Raw genomic sequence first — 18,471 nt, forward strand, 5'->3', positions numbered from 1 at the left:
AACTAAGAGCACACAACTAAGGAGCCAACGGACACAGCTGCTCCTAATGACCATGACTGAGGTGGGTGTGCTTCATCGGGCAACTTACAGAATAGAGGACACTGGTAGTGACCATCCTACTACCTGACAGTAAGAAACTAGCAAAGTGTCAGGCCTTGGAGGAAATTAAACACTCTACATAAGGAATTCTTGCATACATCGTGGGGAATGAAACCCAACTCCACCTTTTCTCAAGCTTCACAGCATGCAGAGTCAACGAGGGTCAAGGTTAGCCAAGCACCTGAATGCACTAGCAGTACCAAGAGCCTGCCTTAGGCAGATGCCCAGGAGCCAAAAGCAGTCTTTTCTTGAGAGTGTATTGTAGCTATGCTCATGTACAGCGTGGGCTCCTCCATCTGGGGACACACACCAAGTTTCTCTCTCTCACACCCAACAGCAGTGTCCCAGATGGGAGACCAGCCAGTGTTTTGCCTTTTCAAGTTTTTATTTTTATACATTTTTTTTGTATTAAAAAGAAAAGCATAATAATTACCACCAATTACAAAGGACTAGAGCAGGACCAGAATAATGAATGAATCACTTCAGCCTGGGAAGCAGACACTCTCAATAATATTAATGTTATAATACAAGCTCATTCAAGTATTTTACATTTTTTTTGTCCTGTTGAATGTGATATCCTAGAACATGGTAAAGACAATGTACGAGCGTAAGGTGGAACCTTCTCTGCAAAGCCCATGAGAGTTTTCCTTTCCTGTGAGAACTGGGCTCAAAGTTTTCTTCTGCCTCTGCCATCACCATGGCTGGAGGAGAGGGTGGGAGCTGGGGAGAACCTAGGGGCCCTTTAACTAGAGAGACTCTGGGGTCCTATCCAGGGGGACCACGTAACCCAAGCCTCTAGCACTCCCCACTATCAGCCTTGTCTTCATGCCCTTTCCCTCACGTCCAGACCTTCCAAGCAGCTTGCTTTCTTTTGTAAATGTCATCAAAAAGGAGTGGGACGGAGCTACAGAACAAAAACATTTAACAACTTGACATGGGGCTCAGCACCTCTGTCTGAACCTGGGGTCCAGGCTGGAGCAGGGCCAGGCAGCCTTCTCTTCGAGTAGCAAATTTACTCTGAGGCTCAGAGGGCAAACAACACTCTGCTCCTTGCTGGGCCCAGGTGGATGACCAACCCTGCACAGGCAGAGGATGAAGGCGGTTCCATTTGGCAGGCTGTCTTAGGTCTTGGATCCCATGGGAAGATGGTGATGGGGAAGTGGCTTGCTCTGGTGGCCCCCGCCACTCCTGGCATACTTGTCACAGATACATCGGTCCTAAATTCAAGTGTCTTCAGAAGGTGAGGATGTAAACTACTCTGCAACATCAACTCTTAACATGTCACAAAACACACACACACACACACACACACACACACACACACACACACTCCCACCCCTCCTCAGCCTGGGTTGAGATGATAGCCTTGCCTTCCCACCCCAGAGGGGCTTCTTCCCTCAGAGGGTCTGGGAGGATCCGGGAGAGGATGGCAAACCTAGCCTGGATAGTCTAGATGGAAACCACCTTCCCTGACACTGGGCCTCGAGCCCTGAGGTTCTGTGGTACTGGATATACAGTATAGGGCTGAGCAAGGAAAGGAAAGGAAGACAGGGAAGGGAAGAAGGGAGCCCACTGTTTGGTGAAGGTGTACCATAGGGCAGGTACCAAACTCAGGCCTCAGATCCCAGCAGCAGATCCTGTTCCCATATTTGTTTGGGACAAGAGAGTCTTACAGGAGCTGGCAAGGGATTCCCACATTCTAAGCACCGGGAGGACAGAGTGGGACAAGGCATGAGCTAAAAGTGACAAGGTACCCAAGGCAGAGGCAAACGCTTGCCAGCTGGGATGCTATGTCCTAGTCCCAACTTTTGGGACAATTGAGGAACTCAGTGATGAGGAAGGTCACACAAGTTTCAATTAACTGAGCAAAAAGACCACACCTCCTTGTGCCGCCCAGGTCCCAGTGTGGGGTGAGCATGCAGTCTCCCCAGCCTGTGTGCTCAGTCCTTCATCACCCTCCTCAGCTCGTGGTGACAGCAGCTTCTAGCCACTCCTCTGGCATTTGAAGTGCAGCTCAGGCAGTCAGTGGCTTCTGAAGAGAAGTCAGGTATACTCTGTCCACATATACCTTCCTGCCATGGGGCTTCACCAAACATCAGGATTCCCCAGCCCTTGGTTCCTCTCACCCCTCTATCCCAGGCAGGGTCAATGAGAGGGTGGGCAGAGATGGCTTGCAGGGGGTGATGGTATTAAGATGGGAGGGAAGACCACATCAGACCTTTAGAGAATGGTACCTTTCTCCACCTTGTGACACAAACCTCCTTGAGGTCAAAGGTCTTTAAGGTTAGACACAGATCTAAGTTGTGGACATTGGTGGGTGTTCATTCCCTTGTTCTGGGGTTGAGGAGATGTGCAGACTGTGGACAAGTGTGTACCAGGCAAGACCAATTCTGTTTACAACAGTTTGAAGCAAACTTGGCCTTGGGGTTCTCAGGGCAGCAGGGCAGGGTGGGACAGGGCAGGGCAAAGCAGGGCAGGCCTGGTGAGTCGAAAGAAAGCAGAACAAGAACAGTGGCGACAGTGTGCAGACACAGGACATCAGCTTCAGACAATGCAACAGCAGGGGTGTTCTGGGCACAGTTCTGATAGAACTGCCCCAACTCTCTTGCCTCCAGGCAGGAGGCCTGGTACATGCAACTCAGTCCCGAAGAAATTCTAGTGAGTCCAAGCCCAGGGACATCCCCGGCAGGCGGAGCTCTTCCAGAGGCTCAGGAAAACAGGCATTTGGGCATTAGTTCAGGTTCCCGCTCCACAATAAGGCAACTTTTAAAAAAATATTATTTCCAAAAACAGAACAGAAGAAAAATTCCAAGGAGGGGGAAAGACATCACTTTCTATGGATTAGGTGGGTTCTGATTTTTTTTTTTTTGTCATTTTTTAAAAGTGGTCGATTTTGTCTTTTTTTCTTTCTTCTTTTTTCTTTCTTTTTCTTTTTTTGTTTTTTTTTTGTTTTTGGTTTTGTTTTGTTTTTGTTTGTTTTTTTTGTTTTTTTGTTTTCTGTTTTCCCAAGGATGGAAAGGTCAGAGAAAAAAATAAAATGAATCATCTTTCAATAGTCTCTTCTGGTGTGAGCAGCGTCTCTGGGGTGGGGCGAGGGGGTGAGGGGGAAGAGGCTGAAGCTCCCCAACCCCCACTGAGATCCTTTGGTTTCCTTCCCCCAGAGGTGGCAGAAGGGCACGTGGAACAGCAGGGACACGGTGATGGCCCCCCAGGTGATCAAGGGGCTGGTGCTTCTAGGGCCCGTGGGGACCGCCAGAGCCTTCTGGTGGGCTGCATAGTTGGCTTGAGGGGAGCGGGAAGAGCGGGGAGACAGGTCGGCCTAACAGCCACAGGAAGGGCTGCAGAGTGATTTTGGTAATCCAGACAAACTATCAATAATTTAAAACTTGATATATATATATGTATATATATATATATATATAAAATCTCCCCCCTTCCCCTCCCCCCTTAGAAGTTATGATGGAAGGTCATGGAGACAGGGGAAGGGGTAGCAACTGGAGGCTCCCGCCCAGGAGCACCGCTAATAGCCCAAATGGTGTATACACTGCTACTTAGCGCAAAGGCCTATCCTCAATAACTCGAGGCCTGTCCCTTCTCTTGTTCACTCTCCTGAGCCTGGGCACCCCCATAGATCCTCACCACCCCACCCCTTCTATCCCAAACCCCATGGGGCTTCTGGTCATTCACTTTCCCAAAGTCAGTGTGTCCGTGTGCTGGCTTGTCCATTTGGCATCTTCTCGAGTGGCCTGGCCAGTAGGTGTCGTAGGGGGTTGGCTGATCCCAGTGGCAGGCCTGCTGGAAGACTGGGAAGGGCACCGCTTCCTGCCCTCTCCGCTGCCTCCTGCTACTACTGGGTGTCGCTTGTGGTTGCCTTCCTCGCCCATGGGGGGCTGTAACAGAGGAGTCAAAAGTGGTCAGAGAACACTAGCCACACCACTTTCCAGAACCAATCAGAGGTCTCCTTTCCACTTCCAAATGTGGACAATGGTTTGGTTTATGTCCTGTCCTTTCATGTGGACACTACCAGAAATAAGGAGCGGGACCAAACAAAGTAATTTGTCAAAGGCTTCCTAGATTTAGGTCCATATCCTAAAGATGAGGTTTTGATCCTGTAAATTTTTGTCCCCTTCTACAAAGGTTCTCTTAGGAAAAGACCTATGGTACATGGAATGCAACATGGTGTATGTATGGGCTATATTGGTATATATAGAGAGCCACATATACTGGAACAGTCTTATTCCAGCCTTCACCAAGCCCATGAGTCAACAATGAAGACTGTGATTCAGCTTGCCCTACTATCACCAAAGGCCACCAAAAGCACTTTCCAGGTACTAAGGTCCAGCCATTGGTCCTTAGCACACTCTCTCCTCTCAAGAGTAGGTAAGAACAAGCCCAGTTTACCAATCTGTAAATTGATGACACTCTTACCTATGCTCGCCACTAGGGGTTCAGAATGCAGGAACAGTGTGCTCAGCAGTCTGGGCACCAGGAAGTGTCAGTTCTAAAAGAACTAAGGGCTGCTGCTGCTACTTACTTACACCTACCAACTTTCTGCTAAAAGTTCTTAAGAGAACAACCTGAGTATCAGAGACTGTACATTATCAACTTTTTGGTTAAAAGCCTATCTTCTTTGGTGCTGGTCATCAAAACCAGGGCCTTCAATAGGTTAAACATGTACCTTACCACTGAGGTAAACCCCCAGCACCACAGACTTCTTGGAGGAAAATCTCACTTGAAGTACTTTGCACAGACACCAAAGATGAGTCAATTAAGCTGCCTTTAAAGGCAGCTGTTGACACACTCAGAAGCAATATCCAGACTCACCACAGGATGTCACTATTGAGGCACTGCTCTAGACAATAGAGGACTGGACATTAATTTACAAATTTCTTTTCCCAGAAGGAACAAGTATATTTATCAGAGTAGCTGGTCCTGATCCTGACACAAACTAGCAGTAGTGGGCCTGGATAAGCAGGTAGGCTGTGACAATAGGAGAGAAGCTGGAAACAGCAACTCTAGTGAGCACCTGCTGCTGTCCATTGTCATGTGGACGTCACAGACAGCAGAGGGACGCTCCCTTTACAGGACAGTTAGGAGTCAGGAGAGACTTTCACTCACGTCCACTCGGAAGTCTTCTAGGCGGCGGAATTTGCCGAGGTATTCTTGCAGTTTGGGGTCAATGTCCAAATTTTTGGCTTTGGAATATTTCAAGAAGGCCCAGAATTTCTCCAATCCATAGAGCTGGCCTGTGGAAAAAATGGGTAGGTGGACTATGAAGAAAGAGAGTTGGGGTGTAACACAGTAAGGCCCAGGAAGGCCACTGCAACTCTGAAAGACTCTTACCAGCCTCGTAGTCCTTCACAGTCTCCTCCTGGAAATCCTTGAATATGTCTAGCCGGAACTTCTTCTCTAGACCGTAACTGTAGTATCGAAAAAGGCACTCCAAACCGTACCTGTGGAGGGTAGGGAAATGAAGTTGGCACAAGACCCACTTGAATGGAGAGGGGAGGGGGGGTTGTTGGCCTAGCAAAGACACTCTGAATAGTTAAGACAGTCAACTATCCTGGACTGGACACATGGCAGGCCCACTGCAAACGGACAGCAGCAGTAATACAGCCCCGAAGAGCTGTTTAGTTTTGCAGAGCTCAGTCAGTTCTGCCCACCTTGATCTGCTGTACTCACATTGATCTGCTTTTTGCTCCAAAAGCAGTAGAGTAGCCCTGACAAACAAAATGAAGGCAAAATCATGAAGACAAAAAAAATCACCTATCTATTCAGTCACAGGAAAACACTCATTCCTATACCACCTCTCTGACCCACACCAATCGGCATGTTTGTTCATTACCACTAGAAATGTAAAACCAAAGACCAGAAAATATTTATATTTTACAGACACATAAAAGTATTCACAATTAAGCAAAATACAAAACTCTTAAGTAACAGAGTTGTTTACAAAAATTCAGGAACTGTTACAATAGCCTTATATTGTTAAAATAACTTTTTTAAAAAAACATTTATTTATTTTTATATGAGTACACTATAGCCATCCACAGACACACCAGAAAAGGCATTGGATGCCATTACAGATGGTTGTGAGCTACCATGTGGTTGCTGGAAATTGAACTTAGGACCTCTAGAAGAGCAGTCAGTGTTCTTCAACGCTGAGCCATCTCTCCAGCCCTGTTAAAATAACTTAACAACTGGCCTTTCATCCCAGCACTGGGAGGCAGAGGCAGGCAGATCCCTGAATTTGAAGGCAGCCTGGTCTACAAGAAGGTTTCAGGACAGCCAGGCCTAACACTGAGAAACCTTATCAGGTGGATAGGTGTGGGGGGTTATTTGCCCCCTGGTAGCATTAGTGGCAAATGCTTTTAATCCCAATACTCAAGAAGCAGAGGCAGACAGATCTAGGAGTTTCGAAATCAGCCTGATCTACACAGTGAATTCCAAGGCAACCAGGGTTACACAGGGAAATTCTGTTTTGGGGGTAGGGATGGAGGAGATGAGAGAAGGGAGAAAAAAAAAATTCACCAAATGATGCTGTGTATATAACATTGCGTTTCCCAGTGCTGTGCTGATGATCCGCTTTGCTTTTTGACAGTCACAAGTTTAGCCCTATATGGTAAAGCATACCCAGCCCCCGCTTCCCCGGGTAGATTTGCTGGTGGCCTAAGGGCACAATGAACAGAGCAAGGAACAAAGACGTAAAGAGCAAAAGAGAACTCTGCTTGCACAAACGTACCACAGAACCTTTCAAATTTTGTGTGAATACCTTGCTCATCTTTAAATTTCAGTTCTGGCAGCTGACTTACTGAGGCCCTAACTGCCGCCCCCCCCCCCAGCCCTTGGCCCACCCCACTCACCTGTAGCCTTCTTTGGCATCCTCCAGTGCCAGCTGCTTGAACTCTTCATACATTTTTTTATTGAAGTGATCTCGGAGGAAGAAGGACCAAAAGCGGAAGAGGGTGTTCATCTCCTGAGACTGGCCAATGCCCAAGCGCTTCCGCTCTGATGGGAAAAGACAGGAAAGGGTCAGGCCAGGCTGCCCTAGCATCTAATCTAGCCATCTGTTCAGCTCTGAGTTTCACCTGCTATCACTTAGAACAGTGGTTCTCAACCTTCCTAATGCTGCAACCTTTTAATACAGTTCCTCATATTATGGTGACCCCCAACCTTAACACAATTTTTGCTGTTGCTGCTATGAATTGTAATGTAAATATGTGATACAAAACCCCCAAATGGGAAGAGATCCGCTGACTTAAACAGGTACAACAAGGCTGAAGTACAAACAAGTTCCTTTTGACAAATTAGTTTTAGCAAGTACAGCATTTGTTAATATGTAAGTAGACAGAGGGGATCAGCAGTTAAAAGCACTGGCTGCTCTTGCTGAAGACCCACCCACATCGTTTCCAGCACTCACATGGTGGTTAGCTCATAACCATCTGTAATTCTAGTTCCAAGAGATTCAATACCCTGTTTTGGCCTCTAACGGCACCATGCATATACATGGTACATAAATATACATGTGTGTAAAACACATAAATTACAGCAGTTGGGAGACAGCAGTTCAGGGCCAGACTTGACTAACAGAAAGTTAAAAGTTAGTTAGTCCCTGGAGCTTACCAGCTGGGATAGTCAAGTCTGTGAGCTCTAGGTTCAAGTGAGACTCTGCCTTAAGAGTACATTTAAATCCTGCCTCAACATCTATTTAAAAAGACAGCCACCCACTCCTACTAAAGAGAGATTTGACAATAAGTCAATTAAAGAGGAGGATCTGAACAAATACCATAGGCAAGAGACAAGGCAGAGCAGAACTAGAATGGCCTTGTGTAAGGAGAAAGCATGTCTGGGAGCATGTGAAGAAAACAAAGGCCCATGCTCAAGGTAGGGACTCTGGAGGTTTGAATGAGAATGACCACTATAACCTCCTATATCTGAATACTTTGGTCTCCAGTTAGTGAACTGTTTGGGAAGGATTAAGATGTTTGACCTGTTGGAGGAAGGGTGTCACTGAGGGTGGACTTGCTTGCCCTCTCTGTGTTCTACCTGCTGATAAGGATGCCAGCTCTCAGTTACTGCTCCAGTGTTGTACCTGCCACCATGCTTCCTGGATTCACCTTCTAAAACCACAAGCCCCCAGTAAACTCTTCTTTCTATAAGTCACTTTGGTCACAGTGTCTCCTCACAGTAATAGAAAAGTTATTAAGACAGAGAGACATAACATAGTGCCATCACAATAGAAAACGCCAACTTCTTCCAGAGGCTACAACACTGCTCAAGTTTTATACAGTTATACTCTTGCCCACACACTCCCTCCCTCCCAGAGTAAGGAAATAGTAAGGCAGGGACCAGGCTACTAAGTGGTAACAGACTGACGACTGACCTGCGTATCCTCAGGACACACCTGAAGCCTTATACCTTTAAGACATCTCATGTGACCAGAGAGATACTCTACGCAAGGCTGCTGCCTACTATCATCCAGAATAAGGACAGTAACCCATGTGCTACAAAGGGGCAGAGAATAAGTACTCAGGCTTCACAGGTGACAGTTTGTCAGATCTTTCTCAACCTCTTCAAAAGAAAAGTTGTCTAGATTCCAGAGCCACCATGGGCTAACCTGGACCCAAATCTTTTACCTAGAAAGCTCTGCTTAGCCTCAGTCTGACTCTGAAAATGTCTGGGATACATGCTTATTCTGGCAACAGTTGACCCAGCAATCTTGTGAGAAATTAGCGAAAATTGGCATTTCCTATACAGATAGGCATAGGACAGAGAGACTGGGCACTATAATCCCTTAGCTTCCTGCATTTAAAAACTATCTCACCTAAGTCTAACGCTAGTAGTTCTTAAGTCTGAATTTCACTATGGAGCCATGCTGGCCTGTAATTAATTTAAGACCCTCCTACCCAGTTTCCAGGATGTTGTGACTACAGTTCTGAGAATCAAGAAAAGCTGTGAGAGCTAACTGCTGCCAGCACCACACCAACCAGCTTTCATACCCTGGGATTGATTGCTTAGGGTGGGTCCCTAAGTCACGGCCACAGTACTTACAGATGAGCTAGCGCCTACTCACCATTAAGGCAGCGCCTCCGATACTTGTGGTAGACATGTTGTGTGAAGCCATTTTCCTTGAGCAGCTCATGGGAAGGATGCTGGAACTTGGGCAGTGACTGAGGGGTACAGCCATAGCTGCCGACTGCAGGTGTTCCCTCTGATGGACTGGAGCTATGGAAGCCAGAAGAGTGATGGTGTCACCAGTCACAAATTTCCCACTCAGCTCCACTCTAAGGTTAGGAGAGGTTCCTCTGACCTACCAACCAGGGTGTGGTCTTGTACTGCACTGGCCCTGATCTATAGCCACCAGTTATGCAGTGACACCTTTGGAGAGTTGAGGTCACTGAGCTCACAGAACCTAGGCAGTAGTACTAGTCCAGGGTGGCAGAGATCTATCACTGCCGAAAGAAACTCACAATATTATACCGTCTTTAATCAATCATCATGTTAACCAATGTGTATTTTTCTCAAATCTTACCTCTTCCTAGTATCTGCCATCTCTGTGAGAAGCTGAGTGCACAGACTGGTAACTCTTAAACTGTGCCTTACTTTAAAGTAGATTTGGCAAAATTAAATTTAAAAAGTATCTGGGCCCTACTCTGAGCGGCTGAGTCAGGGAACTGCGGTGCTGGGGTCAGATGTGCAGCTACCACCGAGTCCTGCAGGGTCTACCTAGCAGAGGGGCTGTTTCCCTACTTGTAAGCAGACAGCACACAGGTTTGGAAAGAAATTCAGTTTCACTGCCCAAGTAACCTCCAATTGGGTTCTGAATGGCTATGACAGCATGCCTTTACAGCCAAACGGGGGGAGGGGAGTCTATTAACATCAGGTATTAAAGCCCATGCTCTGATCTTAGCACTAGAGAGACAAAAGCAGGTCAATCTCTGTGAACTCAAGGCCATGCTGGTCTACATAACTACGTTCCAGGTCTGCCAAGGTGCAGTTAGACTCTTTCTAAAAATAGAAGAACAAAACACAAGATGCTTCCAGTTCCCAGGCCCTGGGCTGACCTCCCAACTGCTGTATGGATTTAGATTTAGCTGGCGAGTACCATGTGCTTGCACAAGCAGCCTGATTGGCCCAGCCACAGTACCTAATAGAAGCAGTCCTGGGCCTGTGCTCCCGAGAATCCATCACCCAGCCCACATGACTTTCCAAGGGGGGGTTCGAGCTGTGCCTTGTCTTTCTTTTTCGAGGCATCTGCAAAGATGAAACCAGAACTTGTTTGTTATCTACAGATCCATTACCCTGATGTACATCAAGCCACCCTAGTAAGCAAGTGGCACATCCCATCTTACAAAGGCTTTTCTTATTTTGGTACAACTGGATGTTGAACACAAGGCTTTGTGCACTAGACAAAGGCAATACCACTAATATTACACCCCCAACCGGATGAAAGAATTTCCCAATTATCTCACAGGTGAGGCAGAGAAGCAGGAAGATGTGCCTGGGGTCTCTCATCTGGTCTGCACTCCTTCAGCCTCTGTAGGCCATGCCTATACCCAAGTCTACTTTATGAGCTCTCAGCCTAAGGATGCTGCCTGAGGGGACCCTGGCCCTTTGTTGGCTCAGACAAGGCAGTAAAGTATGCAAGACTCCACCCAGCTGAAGTACCTTACCTTGGCATCTAGGGTCCGTCCTTCTTTCACCACTGGGTAAAACCGTGATGTCTGACTAGAGTCTTTGAGCTGGGGGGTCCGGGGTGTGCGGGGGGTCCTGGCGTTTCGGTAGTTTGGAGACTCTGGGACAGTGGTTGGTAGAGAACGGGCAATGGTGGATGGCTCGGGAGCACCAAACAGCTTGTTGGCCAGGGCATCAGTAGGAACTGCAGAAGTAGAGTGGGGTCAATGTGCAGGGAGATCTCTGGCTAGAGCTTAATACCTCTCACCCAAACTGGGCTGCACGGGCCGACTCGCTCACCTTGTTGGTACCGAGGTGGTCCAGGAGGAACCTCCTGGTTAGGATCCACAGGGGGCTCAGGGGTCAAAGTGTCAAATTGCTCCCGACTAATCATATTCACTTTCTTGAAGTTCTCAACTTCTTGCTGCAGATGTGAGGTAGTGGGAAGCTGTTAGTCAGCAAGATGCTCTGGCTGTTTGGGAATCAAGACTGGCAGGAAACTAATGAGGATAGCTTCCCCATCCATACACACAGGATTCTAGTCTCCACCACCACCTCTCAGCTCAGGTACTGATCTCAGTCAGTGCTGACCATGCTCCTCTTCCCTGGCAGGGAACTAGTTGGGCAACAGCCACCAAGAAACTTGCTGCAGACTGCCCATCTGAGTGAGTCTTCTCCTACACTGCTGCTTATTCATTGCATGCTCACCTTTAGGCCCACCCAGTACCAAACATAACCACTCCAAAAACTGACAAGAAATGTCTCTCTAAGTGCTTCTTTTTTTTCTCCATTTTCCACTAAGAAGGGTTTTTTTTTTTTTTTTTCTTTCTATTTTTCGGAGCTGAGGACTGAACCCAGGGCCTTGCGCTTGCTAGGCAAGCGCTCTACCACTGAGCTAAATCCCCAACCCCAAGAAGGGTTCTTAAGACCTTTTTTTATGTGTCTGATTTAAGACTAAATAAAGATAGTAGTCCAATCTTTATTTTATCTTCCACAAGGCTACCCGACTATGTGACAAACACGAGTGGTTAGATACGACAGTTATTCCACATGCTGTTTACATTGTATACTTACACATTTCCTCTTGCCATGGTAGCAAGGTGACATCAACCACTACCTCATACATAAAGACAAAAGGCAATAGACAGAGATACCTGCCCAGAGTCACATGGCAAATCACTTCTCCATGTTACAAGAACACTAGGCCCTCATTCAAAGCTATGCCTGAGCCTCACCTTGATCTGTGAATACTCAGGCTCAAACTTCTCGGTCCATAGGTCTTGCTCATAGTAGAAGAGTCCATCATTAATGACCTTGGCCAGCTCAGCACTCATCTTGGCACGCGAAGTGTGGTTGCCTGTGCGGTCTCCTCCAGGGTGCCGACGCATATAAGGTGGTGTTTGAGTGACGATGAGAATCTTATTGACATCTCGGTCATCGATTTCATAGTCAGAGTCCTCGTCAGACCAGGCAGTGAAGGTATTCTTCCGCCCATCCATCTGCTCCATCTCCTCATCAAACAGGAAGTCTAGTTCTTCTTGCTCATCCTGATCCTTAGACATTAGCTGCTGGGAAGGAATCTGCTGAGGCAGAGCAGTTGGATGGGAGAACCTGGGTTCCTCTGACTTCTGAAACAGGGAAAGACACCAAAGAGAAATGACCTGGGAATAATACATGAAGCCCTGGATCAGGCTTTCTAGCTGCCCAAGGCTCTCTGGCCTCTCAGTTCAAAAACATCACAACTGTAACCCTGGCAACATCAGCAGATCACAGGTGTCCTCTCTGGACTCAGCTTCATGGAGAATCACCCTAAAGAAGTCCAGTTCTTTCATTCACAGTCACACAGTCATTCACAAACAACAGTTTTTGTTTATCTTCACAGCTCACACACTGGCTGTTGGGGACAGGCACAAGGTACAACTCAGCTGAACCACCCATCATCTGGCTACTCAGAAACCTGGCACTCAGGAAGTTCAAGGCAAGCAGCCTTGCTTCAGTACCTGCAGCACTCAACTGGGTCCTAGCCACAGTAGACACTCACCAATCTGATGGGTGAGCAGACCAATAACAGTACCAGACTCTGCATGAAAGCAAGACTGAACGAGCAAGACAAGAGCCAGTACTTCAGGAGCTTCACAGCTCAGTAGGAGAAAAGGAATAGCAGCCATCTGTAGTGTGGTTCAGCAAAGGTTCTAAATAGGTCTAGGGAGCACACTTTAAAAAGGGTGTTGAGCCTACTGGAGTTGAGTATGGTTAGGAAAGCTTCCTAGAACAGGCCACTAGAGGATAAAGGCTGGAGCAGAGTGGGCAAAAAATGTAGCATGTTCCAAAAGCATTTCATTTGTTTTTGAAACATGTCAGTGGTGACACAGCAAATGTGCCTGACACCAGAAGTATGTCTCCCACACAGTATACATCCAAGAAGCATTCTCTGATGGACCAGTCATACCCTACAAAAACGTCAAACCATTTCTTTTAAGGTTGAAGATAAGACGATACAGGATGAATGGGGCTAGCCCTGGCTCCCTCCCGTCTCTCCAGAGCCTGTATAATTGCATGCTTGGGCCTTAGAAGGTACCTGTCCACTCACAACATTTCACTTGGCTAAGGCCAATAACAGTGAAAATATTCTGGGAATGAACAGACATGGGAAAGAAAGAAAGGAGATGGGAGAGCCAGTCACAGTCATAGTGGCAAAGCACACACAGAAGCAGCAGACTCATACAAAACATAAGCACCAAGATCAGCTCTGAGGCCACTTTATAAGGCCCAGACCAAAGGTCTCTGAAGAGGGAACTGAGGCTATAGGGGTAGAAGAAATTAATATGGTGCCCAGAAAGGAGCCAGTGATATTACTTTGAGGTCAAAGAACTTCAACAGTAGTGATCCTACCAGTAGCCAACACACATTCTCCTACCCACTTACTAGGGCAGTTTGACTTTCTTCAACCTGAGACAGAAACTGAAACCTTGCTATCATCACCCACTTCCCAAAGCCACCAGCTTTCACTACAGGAAACTTGCACCCTCTCTACTGCCTCCTCCTCTTATTCTTCTTTTTTCTTTCTTTTTTTTCGGAGCTGGGGACCGAACCCAGGGCCTTGCGCTACCACTGAGCTAAATCCCCAACCCCTCTACTGCATCTTCTAAGGGCCCAAAGTCCAAGGACAGAGCCGAGAAAAGGCCTGAAAAATCAAATGCCTACAAAGCAAGAATCCCAGGCTACAGCCAATGATTATCCTATGGAAACACATGAACTGAGCTGGGTATCCTGAGAATGATTCCCAAAGAATAGAAACAGACTACATCAGTGTTACCACATCAGAAAAACCAGGACAACCTAGGTTTCAGCTTAGATGCCCAGGACTAAGCCAGGTCTCACTTACCTTGGGGCGTGCTGGTGAGGGCCGAGGCCTCTTCTTCACTTCAATCCAGCTCTCAGAATCCAAATCTGGGAGGCTGGCAGACAGGCCCTTGGGAAGGGTCTTCAGGTTGCTGACCTCTTCTGTTTTGGTTGGCACTGGGGTGACTGCACGGGGAGAGCCAGGTGCTGACTCTGAAGGGAGAGAAAGTGGGGCCTCATCATCCTAGTCCTCTCTAAAGCAGTCATGAGGTGACTGCACACTGGAGGATAAGATATTCAGCCATCACTGGGGCACCTACCTGTCTCCTTCTGGTAGTGCTGGCGGGGAACAAATTCTGGGCAGTTGAGAAGCTGAGAAAAATCAGTTTGTGAATAATCCACTATTGGGGGCCCAGGAAGTGGCCACTTTTCAGGTTCTTCCCTCCTGCGGACTTTCTCCTCAACCATCTCTACCACCTTGCTGTCCTTAAGAGCCTGCAGAGGAGGAAGCGGAAGAGGAAGAAAAATGAAGAAGACCACTTAGGGCAGCCAGGGATCTGGAGACATTCAGGTCCCTAAGTACACGGAGGCCAGCAATAGTAGTAAATATCTGGTCACATCTTCCCTGACTAACAAGAACATAAAAGGTACAAACCAAAATTACTCAATAAGTTATAAGTCAACTTCCAGACATCTAGAGATCACTCACGTAAAAATGTCCAAGATTTGGGCAAAATGCTGTTCAGTGACAGTGACTGTCACTGACAATAGGAAAAGTACCTGTTGTCATTCTGATCATTTAAACCGTAGTAAGATAGCTAAAAGGTACAGTGATCTGTGTAAGACAACTGTTAAGAATCACAGCTAAATTATTATGGGTTGTTATCTCTGGATACAATAGTGAAGATTAGAGTTTCAGTCCCATCTCATCCCCCTTTCCTTAAAGACAGTGTTTCCCTGTGTAGCCTTGGCTGTTCTGGAACTCACTTTGTGGACCAATGTAGCATCAGACTCAAGAGATCTGCCAACCTTTGCTTCTCAAGTACTGGGAATAAATAGAAGTGCCATCATGCCTAGCTTAAAGACTTTCCACGTAAGCTGACATCTTCTGAGAGAAATAAGGAAAGGGAAAGCTCAGCATGCAGTGACCCTGTCACTATGGCCAAGGGAAGAGGGACAGATCCTGCAGGGGGAGTACAGAGCTTTATAGCTACAAAGGGTTATGTAGTTTCACCTTTGGATCAGCCACCCTACTTTCTAGAACTCTTTGCCAAAGAAAGAAAACTAAACACAGAGGCCATCTGTTATAAACATATGTTGTTGGCATATTAGTAAAAAACTGGAAGCAGTTAAGAGAACTGGCTGCTCTTCCAGAAGATTCAGGTTCCATTTACAGAACCCACACGGCTGCACACACCGTCTGTAATTCCAGCTCCAGGGGAAACTCACTACCCTCTTCTGGCCTCTGCAGGGATTGCATACATATAGTTCATAGACATATATACAGACAACCTCCACACCCCCCCACACACACTCTTCTTTCTTCTCTCTCTCTCTCTCTCTCTCTCTCTCTCTCTCTCTGTCTCTCTCTCTCTCTCATGCATGCACATATGCACATAAAGGACTGGAAACACCCATGACACTATCTACGTGGTTGAAAACACCATGGATGGTGTACTGCTCAACGTAAAGAAAATGGGAACACGTGTCTATTTTCATCACTTTGCAGCTAGCTCCCAGATACATAAAATGAAAAAAACACAAGTGGGAAAACACCTGTGTGGTGTAGACTGTATTTAGCAAGAAAAGGAGATGACTATAGGCTAATGGAGAACCAGTAAGAATTTATCTGTGCTGCTGGGCAGTGTTGGCACATACTTAAAATCTCAGTATTCAGAAGACAGAGACAGGGGGAATCTCTGTGACTTCAAGGCCAGTCTTGCTTACAGAGCTAGTTCTAGGGGAGCCAGGGCTACAAAGAAAAATCCTGACTCAAACAAACAAACAAAAACCAGGTGACTGAGAGTGTGTGTGTGTGTGTGTGTGTGTGTGTGTGTGTGTGTGTGTGTAAATAAATAAATTCAAAAAAAGGTTGCAGACTAAGGTGAATACAGAAGAGGTAAAAATGACAGATTTTTATTATTTATTTATTATTTCTCTTATTATTTTACTTATTTACATCCCAAATGTTGCCTCCTTCCTCCCCTTAGCCTCTGAGAGGGTATTCCCCCTCCCACAAAATGACAGTTTTAAAACTTATATACCATGTAGAGACTGTGAAACCATGTATTTGTTATACTTAAAATTTTTATAAGATTTATTTTTAAGTACACTGTAGCTGTCTTCAGACATAACAAAAGAGGGCATCAGATCCCATTACAGATGGTTGTGAGCCACCATGTGGTTGCTGGGAATTGAACTCAGGACCTCTGGAAGAGCAGTCAGTGCTCTTAACCGCTGAGCCATCTCAACAGCCCCTTAAATTTTTTAAAAATTGAGAATCATGGTGACTGATAGAATCCCCAAAATTTGAGTCCAAAATAATACCAATACATATCACAGAGTACCCCAAAAAATTTTCATGACTTGGAGTGACAGTCACCTAACTATGCAAATTACCAAAAAGAAAACAAGAATCGGTCTGCAGTGCTGGCAAATGAATTAGTATAGGAGCAGTATGTGCATGCTGTGGGTTTTAAAGCAAATGAAGTGGCAATTTGGGACATGGAAAAAAAATAAAGAACCGGAACGTGCATGGTTGAACACATCCTTAATCCAGCAATTGGGAGACAGAAACGCGTGGGTGGGATTCTAAGTGTTCCAGGCCAACCTGATCTACACAGCTAAGTTCCAGAACTAGGGCTTCACAGTGAGACTCTATCTCTTTAAAAAAAAAAATAAAAAGGAAAACCATCATCTCCTATTGTGTTTTATTTAATCTAGAAACAATAACCAACCAGGTGGGAATAGCAAACCAGTCGGTCAGCGGAGGAATGAATGTTCCTTTAAAGGCAGCCTACCTGGAGAGTGCAAAGTGTGACCCAATAATGAAATGGGAAGACATAGGAAAGTCTACGTTGCTTACAACATAAAATGTTACAGAAAAGGTCTTGAAATCCTACCTGTTACCTTTGAAGGATTTGGGGGGAACGACCTCAGAGTTCAACAAACTGTTCAGAGTGAACAGGGTCAAACCCACAGACCTGTCCTTCCTTTCCACCTCTTGGTAACCAAACAACTGAGCAGGTGTCTCCTCAAACTCTCCTCAAAAGTTAAGCCAAAGTTGACTAAAAGGATCAGAATACCACTATTTTGCAAGCCCTAAGAAAATTGTCCCTGTAATAACTGCAGTAGTTTTACCTCAGGAGATAGGTGTCATGTGCTACCCCAAAGAAGACACAAGCTATTAACAAAGCCCTGAATCTCATTATGCCTTTAAGTTATCCAAACTCAAGACATGTGAGATGACACCTCTACAGGTATGTATAGGATACACGACCTCATCTACCCAGCAAATAACTAATCAGGCAGAATACAAGACGGAAATACAAGAGAACACACAGATCTAACCTGGACTCGAATCTTTACAAACCATTTTGGCAGCAGTTGGGGGGAATCTGAAACTGGGTATCTGATGATATAGACCTGTTGCATTTGTAGAAGTGATAACGATGCTGTGGCTACTGAAACTCTACATTTTCTAGAAAGACCTAGAGGCATGAGGAAAGGCAGATGACGGGTACACAGGCAGACCACCTGTAGCTGATGCTTGCTGAAGCTGGTGAGGTGCTTGTTGTGACATGGTGGCACCTTGGGACTCAGTAGAAGCAGTTAGTGGAAACTCTGTCAGGGTTTGGCCCATCAACTCAGGACTCACAGTGAGGATCTTATTTTCCCACCATCACCCCTGGGAAGAAACATACCGCAAAGATGAGTGAAATGTCAGTGGTTAGGGCCTGTACACGGTGAAAGGAAGCAATAAGGGTGATGGGAAGGAAGCCATCAGCATCCATTTTCCGTCTCAGGAAGAAGTCGCGCTCTAAATTGTCCACGCTGAAGTAGTATTCACTAAGCGAGGGGAAAAAAGGTATCACTGAGGGCTACGGGTCTTCCCTGCTCCCTATTTGCCCCAGTACCCTCATATCCCTGTCCTCACTCTTCTGCTGTACAGCTTAAGGCAGCTGTTTTTCAACCCGTGGGTTGTGACACTCCAGGTGTGTGTGTGTGTGTGTGTGTGTGTGTGTGTGAGAGAGAGAGAGAGAGAGAGAGAGAGAGAGAGAGAGAGAGGAGAGAGAGGGAGGGAGGGGGAGGAGGGACCGACCGACCCTTTCACAGGGGTCGCCTAAGACCATTAAC

General features: G+C 46.4%; 1 protein-coding gene across 2 annotated transcripts in view; it reads right to left on the minus strand.

Annotated features, from left to right (window-relative positions):
* Nucleotides 1-465: 465 nt before the first annotated feature.
* The window catches only part of Larp1 (La ribonucleoprotein 1, translational regulator), a 90,852-nt gene continuing 72,846 nt past the window's right edge, over nt 466-18,471 (minus strand). For both annotated transcript variants that reach the window (XM_032913833.1, XM_032913832.1), the window contains exons 8-19: nt 18,039-18,183; nt 14,436-14,610; nt 14,159-14,328; nt 12,009-12,401; nt 11,074-11,197; nt 10,773-10,978; nt 10,247-10,353; nt 9,173-9,324; nt 6,963-7,107; nt 5,443-5,552; nt 5,218-5,345; nt 466-3,989 (exon numbers count right to left, since the gene is read on the minus strand). In XM_032913833.1, the coding sequence (XP_032769724.1) occupies nt 3,783-3,989; nt 5,218-5,345; nt 5,443-5,552; nt 6,963-7,107; nt 9,173-9,324; nt 10,247-10,353; nt 10,773-10,978; nt 11,074-11,197; nt 12,009-12,401; nt 14,159-14,328; nt 14,436-14,610; nt 18,039-18,183 (2,062 nt within the window). In that variant the 3' untranslated portion in view covers nt 466-3,782. The remainder of the gene's footprint in view (nt 3,990-5,217; nt 5,346-5,442; nt 5,553-6,962; nt 7,108-9,172; nt 9,325-10,246; nt 10,354-10,772; nt 10,979-11,073; nt 11,198-12,008; nt 12,402-14,158; nt 14,329-14,435; nt 14,611-18,038; nt 18,184-18,471) is intronic.

The sequence above is a fragment of the Rattus rattus genome, chromosome 9, assembly GCF_011064425.1.
Source record: "Rattus rattus isolate New Zealand chromosome 9, Rrattus_CSIRO_v1, whole genome shotgun sequence".
NCBI lineage: Eukaryota > Metazoa > Chordata > Mammalia > Rodentia > Muridae > Rattus > Rattus rattus.